We start from the raw sequence: 25,097 nt of genomic DNA, 5'->3' as shown, positions 1-25,097 counted from the left end.
ACAGTCAGAGCTCTTCTCTCGCCATATGGAGTATAGGATGTATATCCAGTCCCCATACAAATTATCAACGGCGAGGCATTGTCGGCTTCGCTAGGAATACAAAATGTGGAATTTTCACTCTTGCTCTTTTAATAGTGAGCCAATAGCAATTTTTACTTATTACTGTTTTGAATAATCTCATTACTTTTACGCAGTGTTATCTGAAGGCCGACATTTCTTATTTGTTGCCTTTCTCCTAGACAAATCTCTCTTTGCAGTTATTGACGGTAACGAAAATAATTACGTAGATGTTTCACCGTATTAAAAGAAAAACATTATAAAGGTATACAGTCTCTGTATCAATGTCTGTCACAGACAGAGTGGTATGTTGAACGAATTAGCGTTTCATCGGAATAGTAATTTTCTTATTCGTTTGTCAGTATTCAATGAAGTTTTGCGTTCTGTTTAGGTGGAAAATATCTGATTTTTCCTGACGATTTAAAATAACTATGTTATGGACGATGCAACGGTGTAGTACACGGCTAGCTGCATTTGTGGTAGATACACTACGTAATCAAAAGTATCTGGACACCACCAAAAGCATACATTTTTCATATTAGGTGCATTGTTTTGCCACCCACTGACAGGTACTCCATATCAGCGACCTCAGTTGTCTTTAGACATCGTGAGAGAGCAGAATGGGCCGCTCCGCAGAACTCAAGGACTTCGAACGTGGTCACGTGATTGGGTGTCACTTGTGTCATACTCACGTACGCGAGATTTCCACACTCCTAAACATCCCTAGGTCCACTGTTTCCGATGTGATAGTGAAATGGAAACATGAAGGGACACGTACAGCACAAAAGCGTACAGGGCGACCTCGTCTGTTGACTGACGGAGACTGCCGACATTTGACGAGGGTCGTAATGTGTAATAGGCAGACATCTATCCAGGCCATCATACAGTAATTCCAAACTGCATGAGGATCCACTGCAAGTATTATGACAGTTAGGCGCGAGGAGAGAAAAATTGGATTTCATTGTCGAGTGGCTGTTCACAAGCCACACATCATGCCGGTAAATGACAAACGACGCCTCGCTTGGTGTAAGCAGCGTAAGCGTCGGACGACTGAACAGTAGAAAAACGTTGTGTGGAGTGGCGAATCACGGTACACAATGTGGCGATCCGATGGGAGGGTATAGGTATGGCGAAAGCCCATTGAACGTCATCTGCTGGCGTGCGTATTGCCAACAGTAAAATTCGGAATAGGTGGTGTTATGGTGTGGTCGAATTTTTCTTGGAGGGTGCTTGCACCCCTTGTTGTTTTGGGTGGCACTATCACAGTATACGCCTACATTGATGTTTTAAGCATCTTCTTGCTTCCCTCCGTTGAAGAGCAATTCGGGGATGGCGATTGCATCTTTCAACACGATCGAGCATCTGTTCATAATGCACGGCCTGTGGCGGAGTGGTTACACAAGAATAACATCCCTGTAACGGACTCGCCTTCACAGAGTCCCAACCTGACTCCTACAGAACACCTTTGGGATCTTTTGGAGCGCCGACTTCGTGCCAGGCCTCAGCGACCAACATCGATACCTCTCCTCAATGCAGCACTCAGTTAATAATGGGCTGCCATACCCCAAGAAACCTTCCAGCACGTGACTCAACGTATGTCTCTGAGAGCGGAAACTGTCATCAATGCTAAGGGTGGGCCAATACCATATTGAATTCCAGTATTACCGATGTAGGTCGCCATGAACTTGTAAGTCATTTTCTTTCGGGTGTCAAGATACTTTTGATCACATTGTATACTGCATTTGGTGTGTGAGGTCCCTCAAAATTTTTTAAAAGTAAGCGAACAGAAATTTTTCTATAACTTCGCAAGTCAATCTTTCTTTTGGTTTGTTTGTTCTCAGACCTGAAGGACGTAGTTAACCTACCAAAACTGATAATCGCTTTGTATAAATAAATAAAATGTTACATAGTAGTGAGATATTATATAGAAAAATTTTGGAAATCTTAAAAAGTTTAATAGGAAGTAGCTTAAAATTTTTACGGTTTTATATTTCGTTATCTGCTTACGATTACTTTCTGCTAATCTGACAGTGTCAGATATGTTTAGTTGAATAATGTAACACCGAAACGAAAGCAGAGTTGTGCGTACCACAGTGAAAAGTAATAGAACCTAGAATGTACTTAATATAAATATAAATACCAGAGAGGATGAACAGCTCCATTGTTCGTTGACGTTGCTGCTGCCCACAAGGTACTATAGATCTGTCATTCCACGATCGTACGATAATGCAGAAAGACATTTACAAAATTTTCACATTTTTTGATGTATGACAGCTCTCTTAAAATGTGGATAACTGTAATAAAATGTCTGTAGCGAAACGAAAGACCCGATTGTATATAATTACAAGATTACTGGTGAACATTTTGACCTATATAAATTGTACAGGTATTTAAGTGTAACACTACAAAGAAGCGATATGAAATGTGGTTACCAATTCAAATCAGTATTAGGGAAGGCGAATGTAAGACTCTGATTTCTTAGAATAGTTATAGGAAAGAGCGACGCATTTGTATATGAAATCGTTTACAAGGCGACAGTGTTAGAAATTATAGCTTTTGTGTTTTGAGTCTCAATCATGAAGATGTTAGAAATTCTGAGAAAGAGTAGTAAACTATAAGGAAACACGAGGAACGTAAAATACACATAAAAAAAAGAGAGAACAGTAAAACTGGAAGAAAAATAAAGGTTGAAAGGTCGGGGGGGAATTAAAATTCGTCGTGAAAAGACATCAGTGATGAGATTCGCTGATGACATTGATATCGTAAGTGAAGGTGAATCGGAATTACAGAATTTGTTGAATGAATTAATACATTAATGAGTATAGAAGGTGGATTGACAGTGAAACAAGGAAATGTAAAAGTAGTGACAAAGAGCATTAATGAGAATAGCGAGAACGTTAACGTCAAAAGCGGTATGATGGTGAAGACGAACCTAAGGAATGGTGCTCTCTACCTTGGAAGAAAATAAACCATGCGGATGAAGCAAAGAGGACATAAAAAGCAAACCAACATAGGCAAAGAGAATATTCATGACCAACAGAAATCAACTCGCATTTAACCAAGACTTTAATTTGAGGAACAAATTTCAGTGAATGTGCATATGAAGCACAGAATTATATGGTAGTGAATAATCACATAACCAGAAGATAAGACAACTGAAGCGTTTGAGCTGTAGTGCTATAGAGGTGAACTGACAAGAAATGTGGAGAGTTCTCCTTGGAATCGGTGAAGCAAGGAGTTTATGGAAACACAAGAAGAAGGACAGGATGATAGGGCATGTGTTAAGACATCAGGGAATATACTACATGGTAGTAGGGGGCCTGTACAGGTAAAAAGTGTAGGGGAAGTGTGGAACACATCCAAGAAATAATTGCAAAAAATTGTTCTAATGGCTCTGAGCACTATGGGACTTAACTACTAATGTCATCAGTCACATAGAACTTAGAACTACTTAAACCTGACTAACCTAAGGACATCACACATACCCATGCCCGAGGCAGGATTCGAACCTGCGATCGTAGCGATCGCGCGGTTCCGGACTGAACGCCTAGAACCGCGAGACTACTGCGGCCGGCGCGATGTAGAAGTTGAACAGTTCTCTGAAGTTGTCATCCGCCTCGGGATTCAGTATAACGAAAGCAGATGACTAACTACTGGCGTCACAGAGGAAGGCTGCAGAGTTGACGCATCGTTTTTTATTGTTTGGTGTCACAACCAACATTTGTTGTTCGTTATCTGGGAGCAATCTACAGCCTCATTAATGTGAACTCGAAAAAAATAGATAAATAAAAAAAGACTAGGAACAGCCTGCTGCAAGTGCATTAATGACTGCTTCGTCACAATTAGTAAACATGGCAGTGGAGTGGGTGCGAGTATAAGAGCAGTCGCCAGCCGTGCCAGAGTAGGCTACTCAACCTACGGAGCAGACATGTCCCGCCTGACGCTCGTTGTCGTGCTCGCCTGCGTAGGGCTGGTGGCCGCCCAGACGCCGGTGTCGCAGCTGGGCAGCATCGACATAGACGCGGCGCTGCACGATTCCGCCAAGCTGGAGGAGCTTATCAAGTGCCTTCTCGACGACTCGGAGGACTCCTGCACAGCCGACTTCAAAATCGTGAGACGTAAGTGCAAAGCAGTGTATTCTATACCCATCAATATCTCATAGATCTCGTGCTAAAACTAGGCCAAGTAATACTGTGGGATCGAGCATATTCTCAATCGGATGTACATCTATGCTTACATATGTACTCTGGAACCCGCTGTGAAGAGCGTAGCAAAGGGTGGTCATCATGATGCAGTATGTAGCCGCTTTATGTCGATCCATTCGCATTTAATCTGTCTGAGTAAACTTTCGCGCGGTAGTTGAAGTCGCTCCAGTAAATCAAATATACCTGTGACCATTCGTGCCGTCGTTCTTTGATTACATTGTCAACCCTCTGCTACTTCTGTCTGGTATGGGATCAGCGCACTTGAGCAATACTGCAAGATGGGACCCACAAGTGCTTTTAAAATTTTTCCGAATTACCCACTAATGATAAGAAATCTGCCAATTGCCTTATATACAATTTAACTTTTGTGATGATTCCACTTCTTGTTGTTGTGCTCTTCAATCCGAAGACTAGTTTGATCGAGCTCTCCATCCTACGCTATCCCTTACGAGCCTTTTCATCCTCAAAAAACTGCGGCAACCCACATCCTTCCGAATCTGCTTACTGTATTCGTCTCTTGGTCTCCCTCTACGATTCCCGCCCCCTCCCCCCCCCCCCTCCAACCGCCTATGAACCCCACACTTACCCCCAATAGTAAACTGGTCATCTGTACATCTCGCGCACCAGATGGAAGAGTTTTATCATGGCTGGCTCTTTCAACGCTATCAGTAGTCTGGCGGAATACTGAATACTTCCAGGGCTTCAGAGCTCTCTCAGATTCATGTGGTATAGACACTCTACATGCTGCTTCCACCTTTCAGCTTTCACTTCTTTGCTTAACACTCGTTTTCTGTGTTCTCTCTTGATATTTATACAGTTGCTTCTCTTTTCCCCAAAGGCCTCTATAATTTTCCAGTAGGCAGTATCTATCTTTATCCTAGTGAAATATGCTTCTAACCGGCTTAGTAATTTTGAACTTCCTGTCTGTTTGATTTCTTACAAGTTCATATTCCCTTTCGCCTGCTTCATTTGCTGCGTTTTTGAATTTTCTTCTTCCATCAATTAAATTTAGTATCTCTTGTGTTATCCAAGGATTTATTCTAAACCTTGTCTTCTTACCTACTTGATCCTCTGCTGCCTACACTATTTTACCCTCTAATATTACCCATTCGTCTTCCACTATATTCCTTTCCCCTTTTCTAGTCAACAGTTGCCTAAAGCTCACTCTGAAACTCACAGCAACCTCTGGTTTTTTCAACTTATCCATGGCCTTCAAATTATGCATCTTCTTAATTTCCTATCCTTGTCCAGTTTCTTCAGTTTTAATCCTCAGTTCATAACCAATACATTGTGGTCAAAGTACACGTCTGCCTCTGGAAATGTCTTAGAATGTAAAATCTGGCTCCTTCATCTCTGTCTTACCATTATATAATAACTCTGAAACTTTCCAGTGTCTCTAGATCTCCTCCACGTATGCAGGCTTCTTTCACGATTCTCTGCCAAGTACCTGCCTCTGTCATTCCTTTTTACCAGTCCATATTCATCTGATATTTTTCCTTCTCTTCCTCTTCCTACTATCGGATTCCTGTTCCCTAACACTGTTAAATTTTCGTCTTCCTTAACTATATGAATAATTGGTTTTTACATTTCTTAAATCCCTTCATCATCTGCGAAGCTAGTTGGCTTATAAACTTGTAGTACTGTGGTGGGTATGACCTTCGTGTCTATCTTGGCTACTATAACGCGTTCCCTACTCTGATCATAGTAGCTTACCAGCATTCCTATTTTCTATGAATTATTAATCCTACTCCTGCATAAGCCCTATTTAATTTTGAATTTATAGCCCTGTATTCACCTGAACAGCCTGTCACCGAACATCACTAATTCCCACTATAACTAACGTCAACTGATCAATTTTCCTTTATAAATTTTCTAACTTACTTGACCAGTTAAGGGACCTAACACTCCACTCACCGATCTCTAGAGTGCCAGTTTTGTTTCTCCTGATGACGACGTAATCCTCAACAGTCCCCGCCCGGATATCCGAGCAGGAGACATTTTTCTTCTGGGATATTTGACCCATGAGAACGCCATCATCATTTAACCATACAGTAGCTCTTCTCGGGAAAGGTTTCGGCTGTTGTTTCCCCTTGTTTTCATCCGTTCGAAGTACCAGCACAGCAAGACCGTTTCGGATGATGTTTCAAGGCCAAATCAGTCAGTCTTCCAGAATGTTGCCCCTGTAACTACTGAAAAGGCTGCTGCCCCTCTTCAGGAACAACTCGTTTATCTGGGCTCTCAACAGATACCCCTCGATTGTGGTTGCACATATTGTACGGCTATCTGTATCGCTGAGGCACGCAAGCAACCCCATCGACGAAGAGGTCCATGGGAGGGAGCTTTCCATATCTGGCCAAACAAAGTGTTGGCTGATCTCACCTGTAACTCATTCATATTGTACTCATAGGATACAACTTTACCAAGTTTTCTGAAGTGTGAAATTTCACATTTCTCTATGGTTGAAGCAAGAGTCAGTCTACGCACCGCCTTCGAGATCTTACCAAGATCTGACTGTACATTTGTGGAGACAGAATTTCACTGTAGATAACTGTATCATATCCAAAAATACTGAGGTAGGTTTCCTTATCGTCTCACACGTTATTAATATACAACCTGATCAAAAGCGTCTCATTACACTTCCCTCGGGCACATTTCTACTTTTGTCGACTAATGTCCATCCAAGATAACATGCTATGTCCTGCTTTCCATTAAAACACTAATTCAGTCACAGTTTTACTTGTTACTCCTTACTATCGTATTTTTCTTAATAAATGTACCGAATCAAAAGCTTCTCAGAAGTCAAATTCACTGCATCCACTTGATTCGTTTTATTCATGGCTTTCAGGGTGTCACGTACAAAAACCACGAGTTGGATCTCGTACGACTGACATTTTCGTAATCTATCGTTGCTGACATGGAGAAGATTGTTCCGTTCGAGCGACCTCATTATGTTTTAGGTCAGAATATGTTCTAGGAGTGTGCAACAGATAGGTGTCAATTTAACGTTAAACGACAGTACACGAAATTAAGTCAAATAAAGAGAATATGTATTTCAATGTACGAGATACAAGAGGAGCGCCTAGTGCCGAAGCAAGAAGATGATGGCCAGGCTAGGAGGGCAAGAACTAAATCAAGCGGGCAACGGGGGCGAAAGGGAGGCGCTTCATGTTAAGGACTGTTGGTGGTCGATCATGTGACGCAGAGCCACAGGCACTGCCTGCCCAGAAATACACGTGTTCTAGTCGATGTGTGGATCACAAGAGAGAGAAACAAGTGCGATCTGCTCTGCAGAACCCTCTAGCGTCCAAACACATGACCTGCCTCCCATAGACGCTAATGGTTAAAACCGATTACTTGAACTTGCTTGTATTTTCAGCACAGGGCTTGAAGGCGAATCTTGTCAGCAGTTTCAACGGGACAGAACTGCCTCGGTGTTCTGGGAGAATACTTGTAGAGATTTGACTTGGCCTTTGAAATAAAATTTTTAAACGTTCCCTAAAATATTCCTTGAATGACTGCCACCTTATATACTACATCTACATATACATATGTATATACATTTACATTCGTAAAATGCTAAGGCTGCTCTTCATGATACCATATATTATTGCTTGATCAAATTCAGCCTCGTTTAAACTTCTGGAGGATAACTGAAGTCTACCTTGAACCATCTGCCAAACAAAGTCCTTTCAGTATTTTCGGTGCAGCTTTTCCGCTAACCAAACATACTTGTAACCTTTCGTGCTTTCCTTTTTGAGTAAGTTCTATACCCCTAGTACTTCTATTTTCTAAGGGTTCCATGCACTTCAGCAGTACTCCTAACTGGGACGCATAAGTGTCTATAAGTAGTCATCTCTGTACAGTGACTGCATTTTTCTAGTATCCTTCCAGTGACCAGAAATCTGCCAATTCCCTTAGGTACGAGTTAGCTTATATGATCGTTCCATTTCATATCCACACATAGCTACAACCATATATATGTGTTGGCTGATCCCAACTGTGGCTCATTTTGTATTACAGTCAAAGGATACTATTTCACTGAGTCCTGTAAAGCGTGCAATTATACACTTCTGTACATTTAAAGCAAGTGTCAATCTAAGAACCACTCTGACATCTTACCAAGACCGACTGAACATTTGTGCAGACAATACTTCACTGAGATAGTTGAATAATTTCCAATAAGTCTGACGTTAGTTATTTATTTCTTCCGTCAAGTTATTAATATGCAACGTGATCTACATTGGTCTCAGTACAATCTCCTGGGGCAGCTTCTACCTCTGTCGTTAACTCTCTATCCAAGATAACACACTGGATCTTGCACACAATGATATCCTGAATTCAGTAACAGTTTCTTTGTTACTTCTTCTTATCGTATTCTTAATAAACGTACTGAATCAAATGCTTTCGGAAGACAGAATTACTGCATCCACTTGATTGCCACCACACCTATCACTTTCAGGATGTCGTGAAAAATGCTCGAGTAGGATTTAGTACGACTGACATTTCTGTAATCCATGGAGAACATCGTTCTTTTCTAGATACCTCATAAGGTTTGAATTCAGAGTAAGTTGTAGGATTGTACAACGGATGCGAGCCAGTTCGACTGGACAATAATTACGTTGATCACTTTGGATACCCATCTTGTAAACACTTGTGAACTGTGCTTTCATCCAACCAGTAGGCACAGTTTTTGGTGCGAGGGATCTACAATTCAATTATACTTAATGTTGGAGCTTACTCAGCTGCAGATTGTGTATACAGTGTGGCAGATATTCCATCCAGCCCTGGTTTCTTGTTTCGTTTACTGTTCTCAGCTGGTACGCAATGCCACTGACACTGTTTTCTATGTCGTGTGTGCAGTGGTTCAAGAATTAAACTGGCATTGTAGTCATGTGTCTTCATTTGTACACAATCATTTGAAAACGATATTCATCTCCCTGCTTGTGCTCTATTAACTTCAGTTTCGGTTTATCTGTATGGGCACTAAGTGCCTAGCCACTGCCAGTCTACGTATAAGACCAGTCTTTCTTTTGGGTTTGAGATATTCAGCAACATTCATCTGTAGTAGTCATTGAAGACATCACGATTTGCTGATTTGCACATATTACGCAGTAGTCGGTGTTTCTATGGAAAATTTTTCACAGATATTGTGTATCGTGATGGTACTCTGCCGGCATAATCTGTACGGTGTTATTCACTACAGGCACCATTCTCTGCCATTGTCTAATCTCTGATTTCACAGTTTCCTTTGTCTAGCGCCACATGTATTGGTCCTGTATACACGGAGAAGGTTCGCACCCAGTTTTTGCATCTATTGTTGCGTCTTCTTTCAAAAGATTTGTCACCGTCTTCGACTTGTTCCTTTCGTGGACTAAGAAAATTACAGCGTTTTCTAGTCTTTTTGTTGTTGTGGGAAATCAGGTTGTGCTTTCTGCAGCGTTTGTAAATACTACGCGTTCTACATCTTTACATGTTGCGTAATGTATTGAAGCTATTTGGTGGCTATGGTCCAATATTTAGTTTCAGTGTTTCATTGGGAGTGAAATATTGTATCTCTTTTAAAAGTAGTTGCATAACACGTGGATGGTTAAGCCACACTTTGTCGGTCGTACATTATCCTATACCTCAAAACTGAATAAGCTCTTCTACCATGGTACACGACATATCTACAGCCTTAACAATTTTCCCTGCTTGAAAATGAAAGCGTGTGCTAACTGCCGGAAGTTTCAAAATGTTTTTAACATGTAACTAAGTTTTTTTCTGATTCATTCTGTTTCACTAACACATTATTGCACAGTAGAGTAATAATGTTACAGATAAACAATTAAATACAATAGAGAAACAGTTTTAAGTTTGAATAGAATATTTTGTACTAGTTACATGACCACGTTGTATCTTGGAACATATTTTTTTATTTTTCGAAAACCTTACAATTCCGGAGTGATTTTTGTAACTTCAGGAAAAGACTGCATCACAAATGGAGAGCCCATGGAAGAACTGGAGAAGTCACGATGTGCACATTTCTCAGGGGAGTCAATTTAATCTTTCAATATTACAAAAAATTCATAAAACCCTCCAATCGAGCGTAACCAACATAATCAAGATGCCAAATTTGGCGACTGTGCAGGATGAACGTTAGAAGAAATAACAACCTCAACTATATGATAAAAGAGACACTACACGCGAAGCAAGTACATGTTAACCACGAAAGGAACGTGGTAAGTCTATCACTTATGGGTTGGCTTTCGTCCCTTTTTTTTAACATTGGAAGTTATTTTATGTTTTTAGTCCTGGATTTTGGCTTCTTATGTTGTAGATTGGGATAGAAATTTCTTACATCTTTACCACACAACTGTTTAAGTTCTTGAATGCTGCGTATTTTGCCATATGGTATTGGCAGGAACTCTGAAAATATACTCCTAGGATTAGTAATTTGTAGAACTCTTGTGTTTACCTTAGAAAAAAGTTTCATAGTGTAAAACACTCCCCATTACATGCTCTACGAGGACACAGGAAAATATAAGTGTGTTGCGATTGATACTCAGGTTGCCCGTCTGATTGTAGACCAAGAGAATGCACCAAATCTACTGATGTCCAGGATACACTGTAAGGAATCACTTATTTAAACAGCTTACCTTCCTTCAAAACCAGAGAATCTAAGAGCGGTCGTGTCTTCAAACGATACTTCAGTTTGTAAGAATGTATTCAAATCTCATAAAATTTCTTCTTGAACTGGAATGACTTTTTAACACCTTGTATTTACTCTGATGGTTTGAAAAGCATTAAATCAGTCTTTTGGTAATGTTGCAATAACTTCCTTTTTTATCAAATCAAAGTGCCACGTAAGAGCTCCCGCTTGTTGAAATATTGTTTTGACACTGTCTAACCTCTTAACGGCACGAACAAGGTAATGAAGGTTTAAATACCGTATAGGTCTTAATTATGTCCTGAGCAAAAATCAGAATGTTACAACAACCCCTACCCTTGGGTCAAGGATTTTACTCGCATAACTGTGCAAAAAACTGCCAAATTCATTGACACATTATTTTCGTCTCCTTCAGCATAAGTATGAAATACTGCATCACGGCTGGACATTTCATGAAGTTTGAAACTGCAAAACGGTAAATTCAGGAAATGCAATGAAGGTCTATTAGCATAGGCCTTCGACGAACAATTAATGTCACAGATACGGAGCTGGATTCAATAGAAAGATCGATAATTGCAGTTACCTAACAAATTTAAATTATTGATAAGCTATCCCTTCGTGGGGTTTTATTTGTTTGAAATCACCGTTTGTAGTCTCTGCCTAGTAAAAGAGATGTTTCTCTAAGGTCCCTAAGAAGATTGATTAACAGATGGGTCCTCAGCTTTATCTTGAGACGATCCACACATTTTAAATATCCGAAAAGAACCACACTACGATCACATTTCAAACTAAACCCAATGCTAGTAAAGGGCAACAACAAAGACTAAGAAACACAACCGGTTGCATTTGCAGTAGCAACCCAACTAACGTAGCGTGCTTACTGCAAACAGTGGAAGCAAACGTTGGACTTGCTCCATTCTTTCCGTGGAAAGACCAGCATAGAACGTTCTTTCTGTCACCAGTAGAACTAAAACATTTTACATATCGATAACTTAGCACTTTTTTTTTTGAAAATCTTTTCAACTGCCTTGTAGTTTCGACTGCCGGCCATATACTCATTTTCAAATTAAACTGATTTACCCGTTTTGTCCGTGAGTTCTTCACATATAGTGAATGCAATCATTTCAGAATAGAATAACAAAATATACTGAACTTGTTAGAGGAGAAAGTCTGAGAATGGTTCCAGGGTACTCTACTCCCCCCACACGTGTCATCACCTGGGCGCCCAAATAACCCGTCCTGTATCTGTCAGTAACCTGTCTACCTACGACAACGATTTGCGGTAGATTCACTTCATAATTTTAACTTGCAAATCATTTTATAACGTCATGTTAAAAGTTCATCAGTTTCTTTTTGTCCTTTATTCCCATTATCCTAATGGTAACTATCATACACTGCTATGCTATTGCCGTAGGCTTTCGTGATCGTTTTCGTGAAACACAGACCAATAGCTGACGTTAGTAGCGTTCTTGTATGATGAAGCCATTCATCGCTGAAGCAAATGATTTTTGAACAGCTTCAACAAGAAAGAAGAAAGCCTTAAGGTAAACGGCTCCTGGCTTCCCGTACTGCAGAGAACGACCGTAGCAGGTAGCAAGAGGAGAAACGCACCGGAAATGACCGCGGAAATGACCGCGGAGAAGCCCTCGGACGTTGGCGCGCAAGGTACATATAGTCTGCGGCCGCGAGCCCGGCTCCAGTTCACCTCCGGCAATGGAGGGTGAAGCTTTGACAATGCCAGCCACTCGTGCTGGCGAAACGTCAGCAAAATCATCACACGAACGTCGGCCGAAGAACCCGAGACAGAAGCAAATAAGCAGTTTGTCAACAAGTGGCCACGAAAGTCTTAACAATTTTGTATTTTAAAAGTAGTTACATAACACGTGGATGGTTAAGCCACACTTTGTCGGTCGTACATTATCCTATACCTCAAAACTGAATAAGCTCTTCTACCATGGAACACGACATATCTACAGTCTTAACAATTTTCCCTGCTTGAAAATGGAAGCGTGTGCTAACTGCCGGAAGTTTCAAAATGTTTTTAAGATGTAACTGAGTTTTTTCTGATTCATTCTGTTTCACTAACACATTATTGCACAGTAGAGTAATAATGTTACAGATAAAAAATTAAATACAATAGATAAACAGTTTTAAGTTTGAATAGAATATTTTGTACTAGTTACATGACCACGTTGTATCTTGGAACATATATAACAACTTCAACTATATGATAAAAGAGACACTCCACCTGAAGCAAGTACATGTATACCACGAAAGGAACGTGGTAAGTCTATCACTTATGGGTTGCCTTTCGACCCTTTTTTTAACATTGGAAGTTATTTTATGTTTTTAGTCCTGGATTTTGGCTTCTTATGTTGTAGATTGGGATAGAAATTTCTTACATCTTTACCACACAACTGTTTAAGTTCTTGAATGCTGCGTTTTTTGCCATATGGTATTGGCAGGAACTCTGAAAATATACTCCGAGAATTAGTAATTTGTAGAACTCTTGTGTTTACCTTAGAAAAAAGTTTCATAGTGTGAAACACTCCCCATTACATACTCTACGAAGACACAGGAAAATATAAGTGTGCTGCGATTGATACTCAGGTTGCCCGTCTGATTGTAGACCAAGAGAATGCACCAAATCTACTGATGTCCAGGATACACTGTAAGGAATCACTTATTTAAACAGCTTACCTTCCTTCAAAACCAGAGAATCTAAGAGCGGTCGTGTCTTCAAACGATACTTCAGTTTGTAAGAAGGTATTCAAATCTCATAAAATTTCTTCTTGAACTGGAATGACTTTTTAACGCCTTGTATTTACTCTGATGGTTTGAAAAGCATTAAATCAGTCTTTTGGTAATGTTGCAATAACTTCCTTTTTTATCAAATCAAAGTGCCACGTAAGACCTCACTCTTGTTGAAATATTGTTTTGACACTGTCTAACCTCTTAACGGCACGAACAAGGTAATGAAGGTTTAAATACCGTATAGGTCTTAATTATGTCCTGAGCAAAAATCAGAATGTTACAACAACTCATACCCTTGGGTCAAGGATTTTACTCACATAACTGTGCAAAAAACTGCCAAATTCATTGACACTTTATTTTCCTCTCCTTCAGCATAAGTAGGAAATACTGCATCACGGCTGGACATTTCATGAAGTTTGAAACTCCGAAACGGTAAATTCAAAAAAATGCAATGAAGATCAATTAGCAAATAAGATTTCCTTTCATGGTATCATTTCGTTCGTTTCATTCAATGTATCGGAAAGAGCAGTCTCTTGCACTGGAATAGTCATAACTAGGCCTTCGACGAACAGTTAATGTCACAGGTACGGAGCTGGATTCAATAGAAAGATCGATAATTGCAGTTACCTAACAAATTTAAATTATTGATAAGCTATCCCTTCGTGGGGTTTTATTTGTTTGAAATCATCGTTTGTAGTCTCTGCCTAGTAAAAGAGATGTTTCTCTAAGGTCCCTAAGAAGATTGATTAACAGATGGGTCCTCAGCTTTATCTTGAGACGATCCACACATTTTAAATATCCGAAAGGAACCACACTACGATCACATTTCAAACTAAACCCAATGCCAGTAAAGTGCAACAACAAAGACTAAGAAACACAACCCGTTGCATTTGCAGTAGCAATCCAAGTAGCGTAACATGCTTACTGCAAACAGTGGAAGCAAACCTTGGACTTGCTCCATTCTTTCCGTAGAAAGACCAGCTTAGAAAGTTCTTTCCGTCACCAGTAGAACTAAAACATTTTACATATCGATAACTTAGCACTTTTTTTTTTTGAAAGTCATTTCAACTTCCTTGTAGTTTCGACTGCCGGCCATATACTCGTTTTCAAATTAAACTGATTTGCCCCGTTTTTTCCGTGAGTTCTTCACATATAGTGAATGCAATCATTTCAGAATAGAATAACAAAATATACTGAACTGTTTAGAGGAGAAAGTCTGAGAATGGTTCCAGGGTACTCTACTCCCCCTACAAGTGTCATCACTTGGGCGCCCAAATAACCCGTCCTGTATCTGTCAGTAACCTGTCTACCTACGACAACGATTTGCGGTAGATTCACTTCATAATTTTAACTTGCAAATCATTTTATAACGTCATGTTAAAAGTTCATCAGTTTCTTTTTGTCCTTTATTCTCATTATCCTAATGGTAACTGTTATACAATGCTATGCTATTGCCGTAGGCTTTCGCGATCGTTTTCGTGAAACACAGACCAATACCTGACGTTAGTAGCGTTCTTGTATGATGAAGCCATTCATCGCTGAAGCAAATGAGTTTTGATTACTCTTTGTTTTGTTTATACTGTTTAGAGAGAATTATTACACACCGTTCTCCTACAATTTATTCCTCAAATCTAAATCTACATGTATACTCCGCAAGCCACCCAACCGTGTGTGGCGGAGGGCACTTTACGTGCCACTGTCATTACCTCTCTTTCCTGTTCCAGTCGCGTATGGTTCGCGGGAAGAACGACTATCTGAAAGCCTCCGTGCGCGCCCCAATCTCTCTAATTTTACATTCGCGATCTCGTCGGGAGGTATAAGTAGGGGGAAGCAATATATGCGATACCTCATCCAGAAACGCACCCTCTCGAAACCCGGCGAGCAAGCTACACCGCGATGCAGAGCGCCTCTCTTGCAGAGTCTGCCACTTGAGTTTGCTAAACATCTCCGTAACGCTATCACGGTTGCCAAATAACCCTGTGACGAAACGCGCCGGTTTCTTTGGATCTTCTCTATCTTCTCTGTCAACCCGACCTGGTACGGATCCCACACTGATGAGCAATACTCAAGTATAGGTCAAACGAGTGTTTTGTTAGCCACCTCCTTTGTTGATGGACTACATTTTCTAAGGATTCTCCCAATGAATCTCAACCTGGTACCCGCCTTACCAACAATTAATTTTATATGATCATTCCACTTCAAATCGTTCCGCACGCATACTCCCAGATATTTTACAGAAGTAACTGCTACAAGTGTTTGTTCCGCTATCATATAATCATACAATAAAGGATCCTTCTTTCTATGTATTCGCAATACATTACATTTGTCCCTGTTAAGGGTCAGTTGCCACTCCCTGCACCAAGTGCCTATCCGCTGCAGATATTCCTGCATTTCCCTACAATTTTCTAATGCTGCAACTTCTCTGTATACTACAGCATCACGCGCAAGAGGCCGCATGGAACTTCCGACACTATCTACTATGTCAATTACATACATTGTGAAAAGCAATGGTCCCATAACACTCCCCTGTGGCATGCCAGAGGTTACTTTAACATCTGTAGACGTCTCTTCATTGATAACAACATGCTGTGTTCTGTTTGCTAAAAACTCTTGAATCCAGCCACACAGTTGGTCTGATATTCCGTAGGCTCTTACTTTGTTTATCAGGAGATAGTGCGGAACTGTATCGAACGCCTTCCGGAAGTCAAGGAAAATAGCATCTACCTGGGAGCCTGTATCTAATATTTTCTGGGTCTCATGAACAATTAAAGCGATTTGGGTCTCACACGATCACTGTTTCCAGAATCCATGCTGATTCCTACAGAGTAGATTCCGGGTTTCCAAAAACGACATGATACTCGAGCAAAAAACATGTTCTATGGTTTTACAACAGATCTAAGTCAGAGATATAGGTCTATAGTTTTGCACATCTGCTCGACGACCCTTCTTCAAGACTGGGACTACCTGTGCTCTTTTACAATCATTTGGAACCTTTCGTTCCTCTAGAGACTTGCGGTACACGGCTGTTGGGCAAGTTCTTTCGCGTACTCTGTGTAGAATCGAATCGGTCTCCCGTCAGGTCCAGTGGACTTTCCTCTGTTGAGTGATTCCAGTTGTTTTCCTATTCCTTAGACACTTATTTCGATGTCAGCCATTTTTTCGTTTGTGCGAGGATTTAGAGAAGGAATTGCAGTGCGTTCTTCCTCTGTGAAACAGCTTTGGAAAAAAGGTGTTTAATATTTCAGCTCTGCGCGTGTCATCCTCTGTATCAATGCCATCATCATCCCGGAGTGCCTGGATATGCTGTTTCGAGCCACTTACTGATTTAACGTAAGACCAGAACTTCGTAGGATTTTCTGTCAAGTCGGTACATATAATTTTACTTTCGAATTCACTGAACGCTTCACGCATAGCTCTCCTCACGCTTTGACATCGTTTAGCTTCCGTTTGTCTGAGAGGTTTTGGCTGCGTTTAAACTTGGAGTGAAGCTCTGTTTGCTTTTGCAGTAGTTTCCTAACTTTGTTCTTGTACCACGGCGGGTTTTCCCGTCCCTCACAGTTTTACTCGGCACGTACCGTCTAAAACGCATTTTACGATTGCCTTGAACTTTTTCCATAAACACTCAACATTGTCAGTGTCGGAACAGAAATTTTCGTTTGGATCTGTTAGGTAGTCTGAAATCTGCTTTTTATTACTCTTGCTAAACAGATAAACCTGCCTCCCTTTTTTTATATTCCTATTAACTTCCATATTCAGGGATGCTGCAACGGCCTTATGATCACTGATTCCCTGTTCTGCACATACAGAATCGAAAAGTTCGGGTCTGTTTGTTATCAGTAGATCCAAGATGTTATTTCCACGAGTCAGTTCTCTGTTTAATTGGTCGAGGTTATTTTCGGATAGTGCACTTAGTATAATGTCACTCGATGTTCTGTCCCTACCACCCATCCTAAACAGCTGAGTGTCCCAGTCTATATCTGGTAAATTGAAATCTCCACCTAAGACTATAACATGCTGAGAAAATTTATGTGAAATGTATTCCAAATTTTCTCTCAGTTGTTCTGCCACTAATGCTGCTGAGTCGGGAGGTCGGTAAAAGGAGCCAATTGTTAACCTACCTCGGTTGTTGAGTGTAACCTCCACCCATAATAATTCACAGGAACTATCCACTTCTACTTCACTACAGGATAAACTACTACTAACAGCGACGAACACTCCACCACCGGTTGCATGCAATCTATCCTTTCTAAACACCGTCTGTGTCTTTGTAAAAATTTCGGCAGAAATTATCTCTGGCTTCATCCGGATTTCTGTACCTATAACAATTTCAGCTTCGGTGCTTTCTACCAGAGCTTGAAGTTCCGGTATTTTACCAATGCAGCTTCGACAGTTTACAATTACAATACCGATTGCTGCTTGGTCCCCGCATGTCCTGACTTTGCCCCGCACCCTTTGAGGCTGTTGCCCTTTCTGTACTTGCCCGAAGCCATCTAACCTAAAAAACCGCCCAGCCCACGCCACACAACTCCTGCTACCCGTGTAGCCGCTTGCTGAGTGTAGTGGTCTCCTGACCTATCCAGCGGAACCCGAAACCCCTCCACCCTATGGCGCAAGTCGAGGAATCTGCAGCCCACACGGTCGCAGAAATGTCTCAGCCTCTGATTCAGACACTCTTTTACAAAGGGGAGGGACGTAATCAACGCGATCTTATGACTCGCCCTTACTGGGAACTCCTCGCTCATGGGGAACAATTGCAAGCCCCAATCCCTAGCACGAAGGAGGTTCAGCGGGTTACCCCGACCTTTCGGCCTAGGAAGACACGCTGATTCCTTCAGTGTAGCGCGCGTGCGGCCCAGAACATATGAGGGCATCACAGACCTGCTATTGCTCAATCTCGTGATGCTAGAAGTCGCCTGCCCTTCTAAGAAGAAAAGGAATCGCTGACAGCACGAATGATCTCACGCGACATGTTAGCAGGCTAGAGTCTCGATCGTTATCGGAATTAACCAGACAAATCTCTCCACCAACTAAGAACGGCCATGCACCATTCAGCGCTAAGCACTTCTTGTTTTCCGACCGACTACTCTCCTACCTTAACCGTAATTTCTTTTAAAGTTAACTCTTATTCTATACATTCCACGTAAGTCCTTTTCCGTTTCCGTTTATTTCTGTCGGGATGGCTATGTCTTCTCCAACTCTTTGCTTTTGTATTTGTTCCCAGGTTTCATTCCTTTACTGAAATTAGCTACAATGCGTTTAATTGTTTCACCAACATAAAACATAAGCATCGTTAGAGATAGGATGAGAGTAGTAATGCATCTTTCTTAGCCTTCCATTTTGATTTTGTAAGTATGCAGTATTCTCGTCCATCTTTTTATTTGAAATTAATTCGCCTCAGGCTGCCGAAAACGTTTCCAACATTTTCGTGGGCTTTCGCGGCCGGAATCACGTTCAATAAAGTTCTTGTAGACTGTACAAATGGGTGAAGTGGCCCTGAGCATTATGCGACATAACTTCGGAGGTCATCAGTCGCCTAGAACTTAGAACTAATTAACCTAACTAACCTAAGGACATCGCACACATCCATGCCCGAGGCAGGATTCGAAACTGCGATCGTAGCGGTCGCTCGGTTCCAGACTGTAGCGCCTGGAGCCGCACGGCCACTCCGGTCCGTTAGACTGTACAGGGTACTCGTTGGTATTTTTCAATATCACACAGACTACAGCCCGTCAGGGTTTTATTCCGGCCTTAACATTGTGAATTCTCGGCTGGGTCGGAGATTTTCTCCGCTCAAAGACTGGGTCTTGTGTTGCCCTTGTCAGCATCATTTCATCCCCATCGACACGGGAGCCACCGAAATGACGCCAACTCGAAAGACTTGCACCACGCGAACGGTCTACCCGACGGGAGGCCCTAGCCACACGGCGTTTTAATTCATAATACTCAACCAGGTGCTGATTGGATATATTTATCAAATGGATGATTTTAAAAAGTGGTTCTGAAGCATTATGCTCGAGTGTCGTATGCAACAGTGTTAGGGGATACACTCTGTGGGTCGTTTAAGGAAATGGACTCACATTCGGGATTAGCAGAATTAAGAATCCCGTCTGGCCATTCTGATTTAGTATTTCCGTGATTTACGTAAGTGGCCTGATCGGCAGATATTTTTTGCTATCCTTTTTACTTATAATTCGTCAATAATGCTTTACAATGCATTTAATGGAAAGCATATAACCTCATAGATCAGACAAAGATTTTTCAACTTTCCTTCATTACAATGGGATTTTCAGTCAAATATCAGGTGAACTAGTATTGTGACATAGGGAGTCCCAATCTGGAATTTCCGGTTCCAAGATTTGCACTGTAACTTAGTAAAACCGCCTGAAAATGTTCTACATATGTCACAGACAAAATATATGTAAATCTAGTGCACCTGCAATGTATTTATTTTTGTGTATGCAGAGGAAAGTCGACGATCTTCACGGCGTGTATAAACTAGCTTGCCAACTTCTGCTTAACTCTGTCACATGTAGTTGACAGCGTAAGCGAAAGGCAACAAATGATGTTCACTGAAGCTAAGGCAACTTCTCTGTTAGAGTTTATACGGATCTGATGAAACGGTCGGTTATAGCAAGAGTTTATCGGAAGCAACGAATCGTCATATATGATTGAAGATATAGACAACTCATGATTTTGTTTTGTGAATAGTTGGCGAATAGAGAACACACAACCGGTCAACATACATTCCAACAGTTTTTCTTGGAGTTATGGAAATTGTGTTGTGCTTACAAATCACTTCTTTTTTTGGGTGAGCGAGGAATTCCTTTGTATGAATCATCAGCGAATCCACCAACATCGATGCTGTCAATCTGGGAACACTAATTTCCTTCCAGAACCTCAGAAGGCAATGGGAACCGAACCGATGCCGTATTTACTAATTTCCAGGTAGAACTCTATTACGACCCGTTGCGCCGTCTCGAAAACCAAATCATGCTTAAGTAGTCACAGACGAGTACAATTGTTTCAAAATACGAAGCATAAGAAAAGGAAATGTTGTTCCTTAACAGGTTGTTGGAAGGACTACTGAACAAGGGAAAGCCTAAGTACATGGCGCTAGACTTATCGTAATGTTCAAGACATCTACTTCGTTAAGCTTTCTACCACCACGCTTAGAAGTAATTAAAAAACTGGAGAATCCTTTCTGTTGCACGTAAATAGTCGGGCAAACATCAATCTCTGACTCATATGCTTGATAGCCACGTGACAACATATGTGAGAGGTGCTTTAGGAGGTAATGTACAAGCCGACCCCCTTCCTAAGAAAGAACTGAGTATTGTCCTCCTTTACAACTTCCAGAATAGAAGTTCTCGCTTCAGTGCATTCCTTTCTGACTGGAACTACATGAGAAGACAGCTTTTTTCTGGAAAGAACCTCCTTCGTTCTACAGTCACGTGTTATTCTTTACGCAAGGACAGCCGCGCGTTATAGCCGTGAAGTCTTAGGCGCCTTGCCATGGTTTTCGCGGCTCCCCTCGTCGGAGGTTCGAATCCTCCCTTGGGAATGGGTGTGTGTGTTGTCCTTAGCGTGAGTTAGTTTAAGTTATATTAAGTAGTGTGTAAGCCTAGCGACCGAGGACCTCAGAAGTTTGGTCCCATATGAACTTACCACAAATTTTCAGGCAAGGGCATGTGGAGTGTAACTCACCTTCATCCTATTTCTTCGTGCTTAAAAGATTTTAATTATACAGGTACGCGATTAAAATATAATCTTAAACCTGAGGATTGTGCAGTGCCTTTCATCCACTCGTTTTTTTATTCATATGGTTGCTGTTATTCCTGAAACAATTGCAGACGTCCATTCTAAATTTTTAGCTTCGTGCAAGTAACGTATCAAAAGCACAAAGTCGTTAATGTAAGCGACATTTAAAAGTAGGTACAGGTAACATTCCTATGCGAGGTGCTCGAAAATACTTAGCAATACAAAAAAACTAAAAATCAAGTTCTGTAAAGATAGAATACCAGTTATTTATTTGTACCACTACGGAAACTTTCCTGACGGTTTATTGAAATGAAATACTGTAGACTGTTAAGAGATGCCAAATTAAGGACTGTAGTGAATAACTGTCTTGAAGTATTGTTCCCAATTACTACTTCGAATATTATATATACAGCAAGCCTTATACTGAAGAGCGTTATGCTACTTTTTACGTTTCTTATATTTACATATACGTCTTAATGTCAATATTGACGCACTTAAATCACGAATAACAAAAATAAAAAAGTTCGTAGTCTGCTATGAGGAGTCCTTGATAAATATCATGTTGTTATTGTTGTTGTTGAGGTATTCAGTCCAGTGACTGGTTTGAGGAAACTCTCCACTCTTATTTAATCTGTGCAAGATTTTTCATATCCGAATAGCTATTACAACTCACATCCATTTGAAACTGCTACACCATGTATAGAGACAATTCGAAATACGATACTAAGTTTTGCATGTGTAATTTCTAGAACTCCTTTATGAGCTTCAACATGTACTCACCTACACTGGTTCTCCGTCAAACGTTATTCACAACTTCTCATGACAGTAGCGAAGAAATTTCGGAAAGCTATAAATATGTGATCGTCGTTTTCTTGTTGAATCCAGATAAGTTGCTGCAGTGGCCACTGGAAGGGAAGCAAGCTGTCTACCGTTTATTTTGATAAATTAATTATTAACGTTCTGCCGTTATAATATGTAATTGTCAACTGCTGTCGGCAATTCATGGACAAAATCAGTATATTGCAGTGACATGGTTACTCCTCGTCGTTTCAATGTGTGGAACGAAATAAACTAACAGGATACTTTATATTTTTTGATACAAAACTCCCTGTTCATTGTTATGTAACGTAATGAGAGATTTAGAATTGTGGCAGTTATCGATAACACAAATGTAACTAACGCTTTCTCATTGAGGCAGAAAGTTCGGAGGGCAATGAATGCAAATTTAAATTACAGTACCTGACTTTACACTGATTTCTTGTCTAACATTTTATATGAATTTCACTGTTTGTTGAATATGTAAAAGGTAGCATGTTTTTGATGTATTTCCCATGAAGGAAAACATGAAAAGAAATATGTATTGTGCAAAGAGTTTATCAGCTCTTCAGACTGTAGTTTCATCTACACATGTGTATAGTAGTACTATGATATTATTAAAATGGTGATGTGAACTTTTTCTTTTAACGTAGACTTGGCTGAGGAGACAGCAAAAAATAACTGTGCCGGCTGTACCGAACCTCAGAAAGAGGATATTTTGAAGTTCATGGTGTACGTCAGCAACGAGAAACCAGAGTACGTGCCGAAGCTGAGTTCCAAGTACGACCCTACAGGAGAATTCCGCGCCAAGCACGGAGACGAATACAGGGCTAAGGGTGTCAAGTTTTAAAATTCGTAGAAGAAACTAGACACCAATTATGCCATCAAGATTCATACTATGTTTGGAATTGTACATATAATGTGTCTCTCTATGTAAACGTTGATAAAATTTTGAATATTCTAACGTAGAAAATATTTGTAATTTTTTGCTTTCAATAAATTCTTTTCATTCTCATTAAGCCTCAGACTGTGTGCACAAGGGGTGTCTTGTGGAATAACGGATTTAACCATTTGCAAATAACATAACGCTGAGCTACAGTAAAACTTAGAACTTACAGATAAACCCAGTTACATATTGAGGCCTTTAGAAATAAAAGAAAATAAACCACATTGACGTGATATGTTCCATGTGAAATGTTCGGAGCAAAGATAAATTTGAAAACACCACCATACTTTGTAGAACACTGCTATACAGTACAGACCCCATGGAATGAAGTTAAGGCACTTTAGTCTGCATTAACTCATGTGAGAACGTGTCTCTATGTGTAATGTATTTCTTGCAAGCAAAACTAACATGGCTTATCATCACTCGGAAAACTGTTGTAACCTGCCACACGGGAAAGCAAACATATTTTGTGCCGACTGGTTGAGAAATCAACGTGAGTGACTCATATAGCCGTATCAATAGCGGATATATATATTTATGGCAGTTAAAGTAACAAATCATGGCTGTGACAAGACTGTAGGCTGGATATCTGTGCAGTATAATGGCGTTCGAAACATAGCAACGAAACTTTCAGTTTTTTGTCACAATCAGGTAACATAACTCGCTGAAACATTGACCACACAGAGAATAAACAGCTACACTATAGTACAGAAGTAACTAAAAAAAAAATTTAAAAACGCAATGATACGAACGGACATTACGGTTTTATTAAAATGCAGTAATTACACTACTGGCCATTAAAATTGTTACACCACGAGATGACGTGTTACAGAAATTAACCGACAGGATGAAGATGCTGTGATATGCAAATGATTAGCTTTTCAGAGCATTCACACAACATTGGTACCGGTGGCGACACCTACAACGTGCTGACATGAGGAAAGTTTCCAACCGATTTTTCATACACAAACAGCAGTTGACCGGCGTTGCCTGGTGAAACGTTGTTGTGATGTTTCGTGTAAGGAGGACAAATGCGTACCATCACGTTTCCGACTTTGATAAAGGTCGGATTGTAGCACATCGCCACTGCGGTTTATCCTATCACGACATTACTGCTCGCGTTGGTCGAGATCCAATGACTGTTAGCAGAATATGGAATCGGTGGATTCAGGAGGGTAATACGGAAGGCAGTGCTGGATCCCAACGGCCTCGTATCACTAGCAGTCGCGATGACAGGCATCTTATCCGCATGGCAGTAACGGATCGTGCAGCCACGTCTCTGTCCCTGAGTCAACAAATCCGGACGTTTGCAAGACAACAACCATCTGCACGAACAGTTCGACGACGTCTGCAGCAGCATGGACTATCAGCTCGGAGACCATGGCTGCGATTACCCTTGACGCTGCGTCACCGACAGGAGCGCCGCGATGGTGTACTGAACGACGAACCTGGGTGCATGAATGGCAAAACGTCATTTTTTCGGATGAATCCAGGGCCCGTTTACAGCATCATGATGGTCGCATCCGTGATTGGCGACGTCGCGGTGAACGCACATTGGAAGCGTGTATTTGTCATCGCCATACTGTGTATCACCCGGCATGATGGTATGGGGTGCCATTGATTACACGTCTCGGTCACCTCTTGTTCACATTGACTGCACTTTGGACAGTGGACACTACATTTCCGATGTGTTACGACCAGTGGCTCTACCTTTCATTCGATCCCTGTGAAACCCTACATTTCATCAGGATAATTCACGACCGCATGTTGCTGGTCCTGTACGGGCCTTTCTGGATACAGAAAATGTTCGTCTACTGTCCTGGCCAGCATCTTCTTCGGATCTCAAACCAATTGAAAACGTCCGGTCAATGGTGGGCGAGCAACTGGCTCGTCACAATACGCTAGTCACTACTCT

General features: G+C 41.0%; 1 protein-coding gene across 1 annotated transcript; it reads left to right on the top strand.

Annotated features, from left to right (window-relative positions):
* The first annotated feature begins 3,910 nt into the window (after nt 1–3,910).
* On the top strand, nt 3,911–23,251 carry LOC126272725 (ejaculatory bulb-specific protein 3-like). Its single transcript, XM_049975781.1, has 2 exons — nt 3,911–4,175; nt 22,890–23,251. Exons 1-2 carry the CDS (start codon nt 3,986–3,988, stop codon nt 23,084–23,086), a joined length of 387 nt encoding a protein of 128 aa, XP_049831738.1. The 5' UTR covers nt 3,911–3,985; the 3' UTR covers nt 23,087–23,251.
* Nucleotides 23,252–25,097: the final 1,846 nt, after the last annotated feature.

The sequence above is a fragment of the Schistocerca gregaria genome, chromosome 5 (assembly GCF_023897955.1).
Source record: "Schistocerca gregaria isolate iqSchGreg1 chromosome 5, iqSchGreg1.2, whole genome shotgun sequence".
Classification (NCBI taxonomy): domain Eukaryota; kingdom Metazoa; phylum Arthropoda; class Insecta; order Orthoptera; family Acrididae; genus Schistocerca; species Schistocerca gregaria.
This window is presented reverse-complemented; position numbering and strand designations above follow the sequence as displayed.